The sequence below is a fragment of the Engraulis encrasicolus genome, chromosome 9, assembly GCF_034702125.1.
Source record: "Engraulis encrasicolus isolate BLACKSEA-1 chromosome 9, IST_EnEncr_1.0, whole genome shotgun sequence".
NCBI classification, from domain to species: Eukaryota; Metazoa; Chordata; class Actinopteri; order Clupeiformes; family Engraulidae; genus Engraulis; species Engraulis encrasicolus.
Genome location: NC_085865.1, coordinates 21,725,781 through 21,738,280, shown reverse-complemented (window position 1 = coordinate 21,738,280; position 12,500 = coordinate 21,725,781). Strand labels below are relative to the sequence as shown.

At 41.9% G+C, this 12,500-nt stretch overlaps 2 protein-coding genes across 2 annotated transcripts in view; one reads left to right on the top strand and one right to left on the bottom strand.

The window, feature by feature from the left end:
* The window catches only part of dnah5l (dynein, axonemal, heavy chain 5 like), a 137,443-nt gene extending 136,467 nt beyond the window's left edge, over positions 1-976 (bottom strand). The window contains exons 1-2 of the mRNA XM_063206760.1: positions 626-976; positions 1-77 (exon numbers count right to left, since the gene is read on the bottom strand). The exon at positions 1-77 is cut by the window's left edge and continues 30 nt beyond it. Coding sequence (XP_063062830.1) covers positions 1-77; positions 626-935 — 387 coding nt within the window. The 5' untranslated portion in view covers positions 936-976. The remainder of the gene's footprint in view (positions 78-625) is intronic.
* A 2,972-nt stretch (positions 977-3,948) lies between these two features.
* Positions 3,949-12,500, top strand: part of nub1 (negative regulator of ubiquitin-like proteins 1) — a 15,355-nt gene continuing 6,803 nt past the window's right edge. Inside the window, exons 1-10 of the mRNA XM_063206759.1 lie at positions 3,949-4,347; positions 4,448-4,615; positions 5,030-5,091; positions 5,179-5,243; positions 6,524-6,691; positions 8,029-8,117; positions 8,779-8,885; positions 9,805-9,991; positions 10,596-10,703; positions 12,073-12,225. Coding sequence (XP_063062829.1) covers positions 4,234-4,347; positions 4,448-4,615; positions 5,030-5,091; positions 5,179-5,243; positions 6,524-6,691; positions 8,029-8,117; positions 8,779-8,885; positions 9,805-9,991; positions 10,596-10,703; positions 12,073-12,225 — 1,221 coding nt within the window. The 5' untranslated portion in view covers positions 3,949-4,233. The remainder of the gene's footprint in view (positions 4,348-4,447; positions 4,616-5,029; positions 5,092-5,178; positions 5,244-6,523; positions 6,692-8,028; positions 8,118-8,778; positions 8,886-9,804; positions 9,992-10,595; positions 10,704-12,072; positions 12,226-12,500) is intronic.

Here is a 12,500-nt window from a genome sequence, read left to right as displayed (position 1 = left end):
AGACGGGGACGTGGTGTTGTTAGCATGGTTGGTGCTCTTCCCCTTCTGGCCCCCGATTCTTCTGTGGCCACTTACACCTGTCAGTCATGATGAGGAGGAGGAGACAACATCAGCACCACAGGGCATACTCTTCACCTCACTCTTTACACAGTGACTAGAGTACCTCTCTCTACGTATTGATTGATGTGACAGAAGTACGTACTTCACACTGTCTCTCTCTCTCTCCATCTCTCCCTCCCACACTCACACTTACAGTGGCCCCCTGCCTCCCCCACCACACACACACACACCCAGAAACACAGACAGATAGAGAAACAATGTAATTCCGTGGGACACTAAAGGCAGACTCAAGCATTCAACTTGGATGACAATTGACAAATGGGCAGGTAGCCTATCAAACATCAACTGCTTGGTCTGTTATAATCCGATTACTAACTTTTCTACATACAGTATAAAGATGAAAAGAGAAAGACAAAATACTTAATTCCTCCAAGGGACTAATTCAAGTATTGGAAATTAAGGAATGTAACACATCTAAATCTACAGTAAAACCTTTAAAGGCTGCCTACATTGAATTGAGCTTAAAGGATTTCAGTAATGCATGGTAATGCAGTAGTAGGACTACCTGGCTTTATGCTGATCAATGGTGGACGAACTTCAGTGACACTGTGGTCTGTCAGGTTGCCTGTCGGTGCCTCCTCCTTAAAATCTGAAGTCACCTGGTCGCTAATGCCTGGCTCTGCCTCTGCTTTGGGACTGTCACTCCCCTCCCCCTCCGAGGCCACTCCATCCAGCTCTGGTTCTGATCGCTGCTGGGTAGGGGAGTCTTCTACCACCACGCCCCCAGGCATGGTACTCTGATCTGGGACTGGGGTCGAAGGCTGCAGCTCCTCCTCGTCCTTCACTCCTTGGTGCAGGCTCCCGGTCTCAGACATGTTTAATATGCTTCTTTCAGTTTATCACACAGACAGGCCATGAAGACAAGTCCTAGGGAGTTACAGGGATCATGTTAACATCTTCAAACTTTCCTTGATACAGTCTGAACACTTTAACACTACAGTCCTGTGCCCTGCGATCTGACGCTCTTGTTACACGGATCACGTTCCTCTGCCTCATCAAGAAACGTGTGAAGGGATTCTCAAGAGAGTGTGAGCAGAATAAATATGGCAGTTTTAGCAGGATTTGAATGCATGGAAGGCAATAAATTTGAGGCTTAAGTGTATTTGAGAACGCTTCCCAAGGAGCCAGTTAGTGATTAAAAATGGTTAACGACACACTATGTTTCACACATAACTCTAGGTCTCAACTAAATCTTCCTCAACCAAAGTAAAACATTATAAAAAGAGATAGCCTACAAATCACAAGGTGTTCAAAGAGTTAGCTTGTCTTGACAAAGTACTTTGTCATGCTGAAACTAAAGTGTTATCGAAAGCTTTATACAATCTTTCTCACCTTGGATTCCTCTGTAGCCCCCCACAAGTGTGAGTACCACAAACTCAGTCAGGAGCAGATCACACACTCTCTCTCTCTCACTCTCACCACACACTCAGGTTTCCTTGACAAAGTTTGGGTGTTACCATGGTGACTCTTGTACCCTGAGCTTTCTTCTTCCTTCAGCAAATGGAGCCTTAGCTCAGGAAACAATAGGGCTGAGAGCATATCTGGTGATCAGTGAGAAATGTGTTTACAGGTTGTTATGGTGACTTTGGTTTATGTCGGGTTGTCACAATGAACAAACGGGAACTCATATTCTCGATTAAAAAAACAAGCTTAACTTTTTATTTAGTGATCACTCACCTACAAACTCTCATTTTACCTTTTTGCACATAGGCCTACATTGGAATTATCTATTAACTAAGACACAGACTGCAAGAAGTGCCTTGTCCACACAGTAAAAACACACACACACACACACATTCACACATACACAGATGCCATGTTGCAGGTACACAAAGTATTGATCAGGTCCACCAAGTAGGCCTATGGATCCTGAAATCACATTTGAGGGGACAGATTATGGCAAATTATGCAAGATCAGACAGACAGACACAGACACACACACAGACACACACACACAGACACACACACACACACACACACACACACACACACACACACACACACACACACACACACAGAGAGAGAGAGAGAGAGAGAGAGACACACACACACACACACACACACACACACACACACACACACACACACACAGAGAGAGAGAGAGACACACACACACACACACACACACACACACACACACACACACACACACACACACACACACACACACACACACACACACACACACACACACACACACACACACACACACACACAGAGAGAGAGAGAAACACACACACACACACCTCAAATGCAAAATTAAAAATGTATACACTTAGTAGTTGGGACTAAAACTAAAACCAAATATTTGTTGTTATAATTGTGATTATGTGCTTCCATTGGAACAATGCAGCAGCAGATATGCGTGTTAACCCTCTGCTTAACCACAGAAGTAGAGATTCTTTAATCTCTCTACTCTCTCTGGCAGAGGGTTAGGTGGGTTTTTAACATTCTATAAAAAAAATGTGTTCTATAACAATCCAAGATTGTAAAATTTAAAATGTTCTTGTATGGCGCTCAGAATTCTATAGAACTTTCACTGTCCAAATATTCCCGTCACACTGGTGTGACAATACACCCACACAACAGATTGTTTTAGTCGGAATCTTGGGATCTTGGGACTTGGGATCTGTTCAGGGTTGCAACAGAGTTAGGCCTATGGTTAACAGTAATACTCATATTTTTTGTCCTTGGAATGGTCACCTTTTAGGTGTATCTGACTATGACGATCCTCTTGTGTGGAGGGTGGAAAGGTCAGGGGTGCCTCTCAAACTGAAGAGTGCATGACTGGATCATGTTTCATTCCAAGAACATGGTTAGATTTGGGTTTAGATTTAGGTTTAAAACATTATTTATCCCCAAGGGGAAATTTGTGTTCTGGGTTAGGCTACTCTGTATATTTTAAAAAGAGAAATAAAAGTAAATAAAAACAAATAAACAAGGGTGATTATTATGCAGAGTAGTCCAGATTTTCTCTCTGTCCTTAATTGACAAATTATAGGCTACAATTGTAGCCTATGGATCTTGGTCTAAATAGCCCACGAGTCATTTTAGTGAAGAAAATGAGGATTCCAGGCTCTTCTATTAGATGGTTTACCACTACATCTATGAGCCTGCAGCCTAGGCCTACTTAGCCAGGTTATTTGAATAGACTCATGGTTGGGAAGAACAATGTTGTTGTGCGACAGTCATATATGGGCAAGCAGCAAACCACGCACAATATACATGAGTTATCAGTGTTTATCGAGGAGGGGCAAGACACTGGCAGCCAACCCCGTGAGTTTTTTTGTTTGTTTTTTTTTGACCGACAGCGGTTTCCAACAATCAGAGGTTGAGTTGTGCGCACCTAGGTTCGCGCTGTCAGGTTATAAACAACATTTAGAGCTCATGCATTACATCAACTTGTAAATTAGATGACTATTTTAACTGAGAACAAAGGTTATGCCTGCGAAACGGTCGAATAACATAGCCTACGCACAGACAATTTGGTGCACATCCTGGCCTGAAAAAAATGGAGCTAAATTAGGCCTAGGCTACATAGAGACCACGTCGTATAACGTATAACGTTTTCTAATCCATGGTCTGAAATTTTCAGAAGGGTTCTTTTTTAAAGCTCAACATTACATTGTGTTCACGCAGAGTCAAATCCGGAGTCATCTGCAGATGTCCCTCTTCGCCCATTTAGAGCGTAGGCCTACCGGTATTTGAAGTCAACTCACAACAGCAGATGGCGCCACGCTTAGATGTTGCTCAGAGCCTCTGATGTTGCTGTCTGAGAATGAAAAGGAGGCTGGGAATTGCGTCGTCATACCGGAAGTGGGCATAGATTAATGTAGCAAAACAAAAACAACAACCCCATGTGATGCGCTGTTGTGTGTGTCTGTGAATAGGAATACCGTTTATATTTCTTCTTGAAATAAAATTACTGTAATAGAAATGAGCATCCTCTGTGAGGACACTGTAGGCTCTTTGCCAGAATAGTTGTCATCGAAGGAGATTGGTTTGCAACCTTTACAGCTTGCTAGCTTGGAGGCTAAGGAGACAGTTTTCGGAAATCCCCACTCTGATTCATTGGTTTCGATTTTGATATAGAGGCACCTTCCGAACGGTAAAATGGCAGAGCAAAATATTCAGTCTAAACTGGTAAATTTGCTGAAAAACGACAAGATACAACTCTGGAACCCCCCTTACACTACAGAGAATGGAGTTGCACAGGATCAAATGCATGTAAGTAGCAATCAGATTTCTCTTCATTTCTCATTGTCACTGACGTTAAGACATTGTGTGACACATTAACCCCTGTTACATTTCTTACTAAAATTCCTAGGAGCTTGCTGAAAAATATGCCCCAGTGGTGGACGTCCCTGTAGTGGATGTGGAAATAGCTCTGGAAAACATCAGAACACAAGCTGTGCACAAGGGATCTGGAAACAAGCTGTTCAGAGAGACATGTGTCGCCACTTTGGAAATTCTGCTCCCAAAAGATGAGAGAAAGGTCTTACATACATACATACATACATACATACATACATACATACATACATACATACATACATACATACATACATACATACATACATCATCAATACAACAGGATATAGCTTAGCTTTCTCTTCCCTTCTATTCTTGTCAACAGTCATAGGAGTCAGAGTTCTAGGTAGATGTAGGCCTACCTGTAAATGTAAATCGGAGCTTGGGTGGCTCATGTCACTGTTTGTCACATATTTAGTGGTGTGGTCTACGCAAGTCCTGTTCCTGTGGTCCATGCTGTACTGGTTTTCCACAGTCTAGATTTGAAGTAGCCCCTAAAGTCCAGCTGCCGGCACCTTAGCCTTCCTTCTTTAACTACATTGCAATTGTGCACCTTTCCTATGCATAACCTCTGACCAGTCTGATGTTAATGTTTTAGGACAAAAAGAAGAATTACATGGAAACCAGATTAGATGTCAAAGCTCAGGAAATAATGAACAGGTAAAGCTGAATTTTACTGGTATTACACATGAGGAGGCCTCACTTATGTCTTTTGCACTGACGTTTGCTTTTTTTTTCGTTTGGCAGAATAACAAAGGACTCCGGATTGAAGTACATCAAACTAATTTTGAATGGGAAGACATTACTACCTGGTGAGTTATATTTCTGTCATACTTGTACAAAAATCCAAATGTCTGTGTTGTCCTCATAGGGATCTTCTTTTTCACACATGGGTGGGAGACGTGACGCCTTGTTTTTTCGTAACATTGGTTAAAAACCTACAAAACTGTTATTTTTCCTTTAAAAAACAAATGTCAATGAAAGAAGATGTGATGCATTATGTTTCATATTAGTCTTAGATGAGAAGAAACATTTTTGTTAAGATTTATGTAAAGGTTTATATGTCAAATATCCTGCGGTGTGACTGTAACATTAATGAAACCTGGAATATAATATATATATAAATTAACCAACAACATTTTGAATAATGTATGAAGCATTTGGCATGATTGCATAAATATTAACTTTATATTAAGATATGTGAATGTGAAAAAACTCAAGACAGTAATATTAACTACAAGTTCAATTTCGTAACACAAATTGCGTCCTGTGGGGTGACATGTATGTCAATGTTTGTGAACGGGCAGCTGCAAGGCCAACTACAAGGGTCTTAAAGACTGGCTCCTAACCAGTCAGTACCTCAGTTATTGGAGAGTGCTGTGGAAGCTTAAGGTGACTATTAACCTCATATTGCAATGTTTCTGTCACGCAATGCTTAGCTTCATTTTGTGGTGTCCTGTGGCGTGACTGCTCTTATAGAAGGGAAAAAAGTTTTTTATAAATGAAAACACATATTAAGATTAAACACAATATCATTATCAAGTTAGCATGAGCTCAAATGTCAGTCATGTATACAAAAGGATTAAAATGGCCATAATGCAGTGAATTTCCTGTGGTGTGACTTCATTTTCCTGCGGTGTGACATGCCGATGCAATGTGTTGATGCAGGAAATATTTTCTCAAAAATTAGGCAAAATTCCATGCACGGACCACTAAGTGCTTTTTTTCTATTTTTTTCCAATTTTTTCAATCATTTTTTTCAGGAATTGGAAAAACTTTTTTTTTTTGGTGTTGCGCCCTTAAATGTCACCCACCCACATACAATAAATACAGCTATCACCATTACCATTATTTTTATAACTGCTTTTAGAAATACGGGCAGTAGGCCTGGCCTACTGATTATAGAAGAAGGATTGATAAGAGGATATTAACGTGACTACAATGGCACTCCCCTCAGTCATTTGCTCTCTAAAAAGACAGAGAGTAGTATAGGTGCTAGACCTTGGTAGCAATGTCCCCAACGTTGTGCTACTTTTGAGAGCATTGATCAGACATTTTTTTCCCCTTTTTTCTGTACTTTGCGCTCTCCCAGACAAGAGGCTGGACGAACAGAACGTGAAGAACAACAGCAAGGTGATGGTGCTGAAGGTGAGCGAGCCGGAGGGCAAGAAGGCCATGGTGGAGGAGGAGGAGAAGAAACGATCCCAGGACGAGAGCATGCAGCGCACACAGAAGGGCTTCCAGATACTCTCCGAGAGAGGCAAGTCACACATACACAAGGGGAAAAGACGTGTAGCCCCTTAATGCACGCCGTACCTACAGTGACAGTAGGGCTGGGAATCGATTCGATTCCGATCGAGAAGGTCACGATCCAATTCAATCCACGATCTGATCCGATTCGATTCAATATTGATTTTCTGTATTGCTGGGTTGTTATTTCAACCCATTTATGCCTACAATTCTAAGACTGGCTATGAAAACCTAAATATCTCAGCCTTTGATGCCCACACAAACATGAAATAGCAAGGTAGCCTACATGAATGTGGAAGAGAGCTGCAGGATGTGCTTGACAAAAATAGCGCCTATAATCATCTCCAAAAGATCGATCCACAAAGTTGTGAATCGATATCACACTTTTCGAACATGAATCGCGATTGGATCGCGATACGATCTTTTGAACCCAGCCCTAAGTGACACGCTGTAATAGTTATTGAAAAGTTAACTAGCATAGTACTACAATACTATGGCATAACACAGGGTCTTTAGTAATACACTATGACTTAATCATTCCCATTCTGGTAACAGCAAATTTATAACGCTGTGTCTTAATCGGTTAAGTAATAGTGCACATCAGGATGGTGCAACCACAGCTAACTCCACCACACTATTGTATGGATTAAATTTTTTGTTTGTTTGTTTTTAGTGGATTATCTAAAGCAAATTCAATGCAGTACATGTATTACCAAATACTAATTAATTTATGGACATAGCTGTGGTTGTACCACCTGTTGTCTGAGCCCAAAAACATCATTGACCCACAAACCAACAGCACATGCGCAACCCATTTAGTGTATCCATTTTACCCATAGTTACAAGGATAGCGCTATTACTATTTTGCTAGCAGTTGCTAGTGTTAAATCATTCCAAAGGGCCATGGGCAGCCTAACGGGAACTAACTACTTGGAAATTCTGTTGGAGCGTGAAAAACATTGAAATGGATGGGGTTAGTGAGCGGGGTAGCAATGTGGATAAAATGAAGACACTTCATCAATACAGCATCCTGATTTCACAGAACTACTCAAGTGTGAAAATGTGTGTGTGTGTGTGTGTGTGTGTGTGTGTGTGTGTGTGTGTGTGTGTGTGTGTGTGTGTGTGTGTGTGTGTGTGTGTGTGTGTGTGTGTGTGTGTGTGTGTGTGTGTGTGTGTGTGTGTGTGTGTGTGTGTGTGTGTGTGTGAGAGAGAGAGAGAGAGAGAGAGAGAGAGAGAGAAAGCAAAAATCTGGTCAAATTAATGGATGTATTAAGAATAACATTGTCGAAATGTGTGTGTGCATGCGTGTGTGTCATGTATTTCATAAAGCTGTGTTTGTTTGTCTAGATGGCAGTGAGGACCCAACAACCACTCCATTTTTGGAGATTGCTGATCAGAAGGGAAATCCGCTTGTCATCCCTGCTAGTGAAAAAAAGGTGCTTAAAAAATCTGTAAATTCCATTAAAAACATTATTAATCGTCCATCATATGAATCTTTAAATGACATATGAAGAAAGGGTAGTTCATCTGAAACCTTGGGCTAAAAGATACAAAGAAAAAAACAAACATTGGTGAAGTGAACTTTTTCCTTCATCATCGTAAAATATCAGCAAAATAGAACAGCCTGTAATATTAATTTTCATTCTAAATGAATGCCTGTAGGCCAGGCATCACCAACGTGGTGCCCGTGGGCGCCAGGTAGCCCTCCAGGAGCTTCTGAGGTGCCCACACCAAGGATGTTAATAAACAGTGGCGACTATCAGATTTTAGTCACAGTTCATTCTTTTCTTAATTTAAATATGACATTATTTATTCTTTATAACCTACAAGCAAATTATCATTCCATAATAGTGTGATTTGAGTATGATGCCAAGACATCAGTAGAGGATTTTGAACAAATAAGTAGCCCTCGGTAGCCCTTGGTAGCCATCAGATCCAGAGAAGTTGGGGACCCCTGCTGTAGGCTATCTATTAGCAGATGTACCACCTCCTGTGGGTTAGTTTAGCCAGGTTTATCATTTAACCAGGATATTGGAATACCCACTTGCTAAGTTTCTTGTGCTGATCTGATCTGTGTCTCCTATGGGTTGTTGTCAGGCTCTGATCCAGGCCATGGGTTTCCATGAGAAGGGCAGAGCGTTGATGAAACGCAGACAGTACGAGGCTGCACTGTGCCACCTGCTGCATGCAGACGCAGAGTTCAAGTAAGTCTTCTGGTACATTTCTTTCTCTAATTTAGTCTCATGAGGTTAGAGGTAGTGTAATGTGAGGACACTGATGAACTCTAACAAGAGCTGTTAAATTGGTCTTTCATCTGTTGCCACTAGTACGTTGAGATTAAATCAGTGGTGCAAGATTTCTGGCTTTTGACAGGAAACTTGAACTTGAAATAATTTTACCTGTTCTTAAGTCATGTAATATAAGTGTTTATTTTCCTAACTTGAGTCAGCGCATGTGTTAAATTGTGTGTAATAGATACACAGAATAGACTTGACTGCCTGAAACCAGATTTCCCCCCTTCACTGAGGTGTAGTATCCAACAATCAAACCCTATTATATTTCTTTGTAATGTTTTTCCTTACCTGCCGCCAGCCTGTTGTTACCTGGCTATTACCTGACTCAGACTATTTCCTGCCTCATGTTGCTGTAATGCAATACCTGTTCCAGACTTCCAGTGTATCAGTTTGATATGTGTTGCCATGTTACCAAATGTAGATGAATGTTTGCATTATTAAATCAGGAGGAGTGTGTCTGCTTTCTGTGAGTAAGTTTGATGATGCTAAAATAAAGTTAACTTATAGGACCTTTTCAAAAATCTGCTTTATTTGTTTTCCTTCACTTACTTTTACATTAGATCATTTTTTAAACTAAGAGCTTTGTCTCAGAACAGTATTCCCTCAATCGTTATATACAGTATGCAACCGCCAACCAACAGAGGCACAACATCAAATAAAGGGTGCATTCTTGGAATGTCAAAAGCATTTTCTTTGCCAGAATTCTGGTGTTCTGAGTATTGTCTGTGCTGGTCTACCACTTTGAACCACACTTTCTATCACCAAAGAGTACAATTCCTTAATGTTTCCTCCTGTTGTCATTGCATCTCCTCCATTCTCTGTTCCTCAGTAAGTGTGGCTCGACGCTGCTGAACACGGTGGACAACTTTGCGGTGCTGCAGCTGGACGTGGTGTGGTGCTACCGGGCACTGGAGTCCCTCAGCTGCCTGGAGGACAGCAAGCAGCGGTTGCAGAGGGCCGAGGACTGCTTCCTCAAGTGCTACGGGGAGCACCAGCAGAGGCTGCTGCAGATCAAGGTACTTGGCCCTCAGTACTGCAACGCTACCTTTCATGATTTAAAAACCCAACAGAAAATGTGACAGTCCACCCTGGCAGCCTATGGGAATGAAACCCAAGTTACTAGCAGTCAGCAGCTACCGTATCAGAAGATATGGCTATACAAATGAGCAGATATCCAGGGTTTTTTTTTCATTGAGATTTATAGTTTATTTGGAAGCAACAGGATTTCTTGGGATGTGAAAATACATTGATTACCTCAATTTGAACTCAGTGTGTCGAACAGTGCATATGTAACATTTTACAAATTATTTCGACCTAACTAACCCTAACTTAACTAATGCTAGCTTCTGAACCATGACACGGGCAATAAATTGGATTTCATCTACCGTACGAAAAGCTGCGAATTTCAGTTTTTAAACGATCCATGGTATGTCTCCATAGGTCTAACACAAACAATTCTATGGCTTTCCAAAAAAACTGAAAAGTGTGGCATTCAGTGTGTTAAGATCAGGAAGGTTGTTATGCTAAGTTGATCATTTTGTGTGTGTGTGTGTGGTGGGGGGGATCTCTAACACGCATTTTGGGGTAATGCTGTATTTCTCCCTGTGTTGCGTCCCTCAGGGCAGCTCTGGAGGTGAGGATGTGCTGTTCCTGAGGCTCTATCTCCTGCAGGGCATTATCGCATACCTGGACGGCAACGACAGGAAAGCCAAAGACATGTTAAGCAAGGTATTAACCCCCAAGCCACGACCATTCAACCCCTCAAAACCACAGCCATTGTGTCTTGGGAGCTCGAATCACTGTCTGTGGCTTAGCAGACCAGACTGAAGCTGAAACTGATGACGGACCCGAGCGCGCACGTACACACACACACACACACACACACACACACACACACACACACACACACACACACACACACACACACACACACACACACACACACACACACACACACACACACACACACACACACAAACAGTTGTGGATGAAAAGGTGCTGAACCAGCAGTTATGGATTTTGCATGTCAATTTGCATTAGCAGTACACCCTGAAACCAAATTAGATTCTTGACCTTTGACATATTTGACAGGCTCAGATTCTTAAGATAATAATTCTTGGTTTAATTTCCATGTATTGCAACATTGCCACGTTCCTTCTGGCAGTAGGACTACAAATGGAACCACTACCCTTTTAGCTATAATTTGGTGCATTCACATTTTATTTATATAAGATGTGCATTAATGTAAACTATCTTTTCAGCCAGTGGTCCATGACTGCATTGCTGGTGGTCCATGATTTGCTATGCAGTGTAACTACTACAAATATGTATACACACAGTGGGCATATGCAAACCAAGTGTCAAAAGTAAAAGTAAAAGTTAAAAAAAAGAAACACAGTGTCCTTCCAGCATAGGTAACGTATCTGAGTAGACCTGTGTACGAAAAGTAGACGTGTGTACTTGTCTTACAATCAGCTGACTCTGCACTGGTTGGATCAAGGTTATAGTGGGTCCTTGTAGGGTTTGTAGGGTTTTTCAGTAACAACACAGTCTATCTATTCCATTAGTTACAATGGACTAAATGGAGTAACAGCTTTGTTATACCATGTGCTAGTGTTGTAATTATACCACAAATGTACTCCTACTTTTGACACCTCTGATGCAAACCCAGTGGGCCATTGAGGCCCTTGAGACTGCTCATTCTGAATTGTGGTCCCTGGAACAGAACCAGTTGAAAACCCCTACTATATAGCATTTCAAATATGGTAGATTTGTTGTTGTTGTTGTTGTTGTTGTTGAGGCAGCCGTCGCCTTAATGGTTAAGGAGACGGACTTAAGATCAGACGTTTGCAGGTTCAAATCCCACCCTTCCAAGCACTCTAGCTGAGGTGCCCTTGAGTAAGGCACCTAACCCCACACTGGTCTAATGACGGAAACTAATACCCTGTACTTAAAAAATAATAACTATAAGTCGCTGTGGATAAAAGCATCAGCTAGTTACCAACACCAGTAGCAAAAATAACCAATTGTGCTGTTGTGTTTATGTGCCTCATCTCTGGTGTCCTGTGTGTCCTGGCCTGGGCTTGATGTCCCCCAGGTGGAGGACCTGTACAGTCGGCTGCGTCTGGACACGGATAAGCTGGACATGCTGATGGCCATGGGCTTTAGTGGGCAGGAGGCTCGCCTCGGCCTCAGAGCCTGCCACGGAGACGTCAACCGCGCAGCACAGCACATCAGCCAGAGGAGACAGGTACAGGCACTCATCCTACTGCACAGCCACTGTCTGTCTGTCTGTAATAGGGATGACAACAATGATTATAATACAATATATTATATACTGTAGATCAGTTGTACATGTTCAGTCATGGGTAAGCGGTTAGGACGTCAGACTTGTATCCCAAAGGTTGCCGGTTCTACTCCCAACCCGCCAGGTTGGTGGAGGAAGTAATTAGCGGGTGATGAATAAATGCAATTGCATTGTGTGGAGTGCTGTGTCAAAATGACAATAGGAGTTGGAGTTTCCCA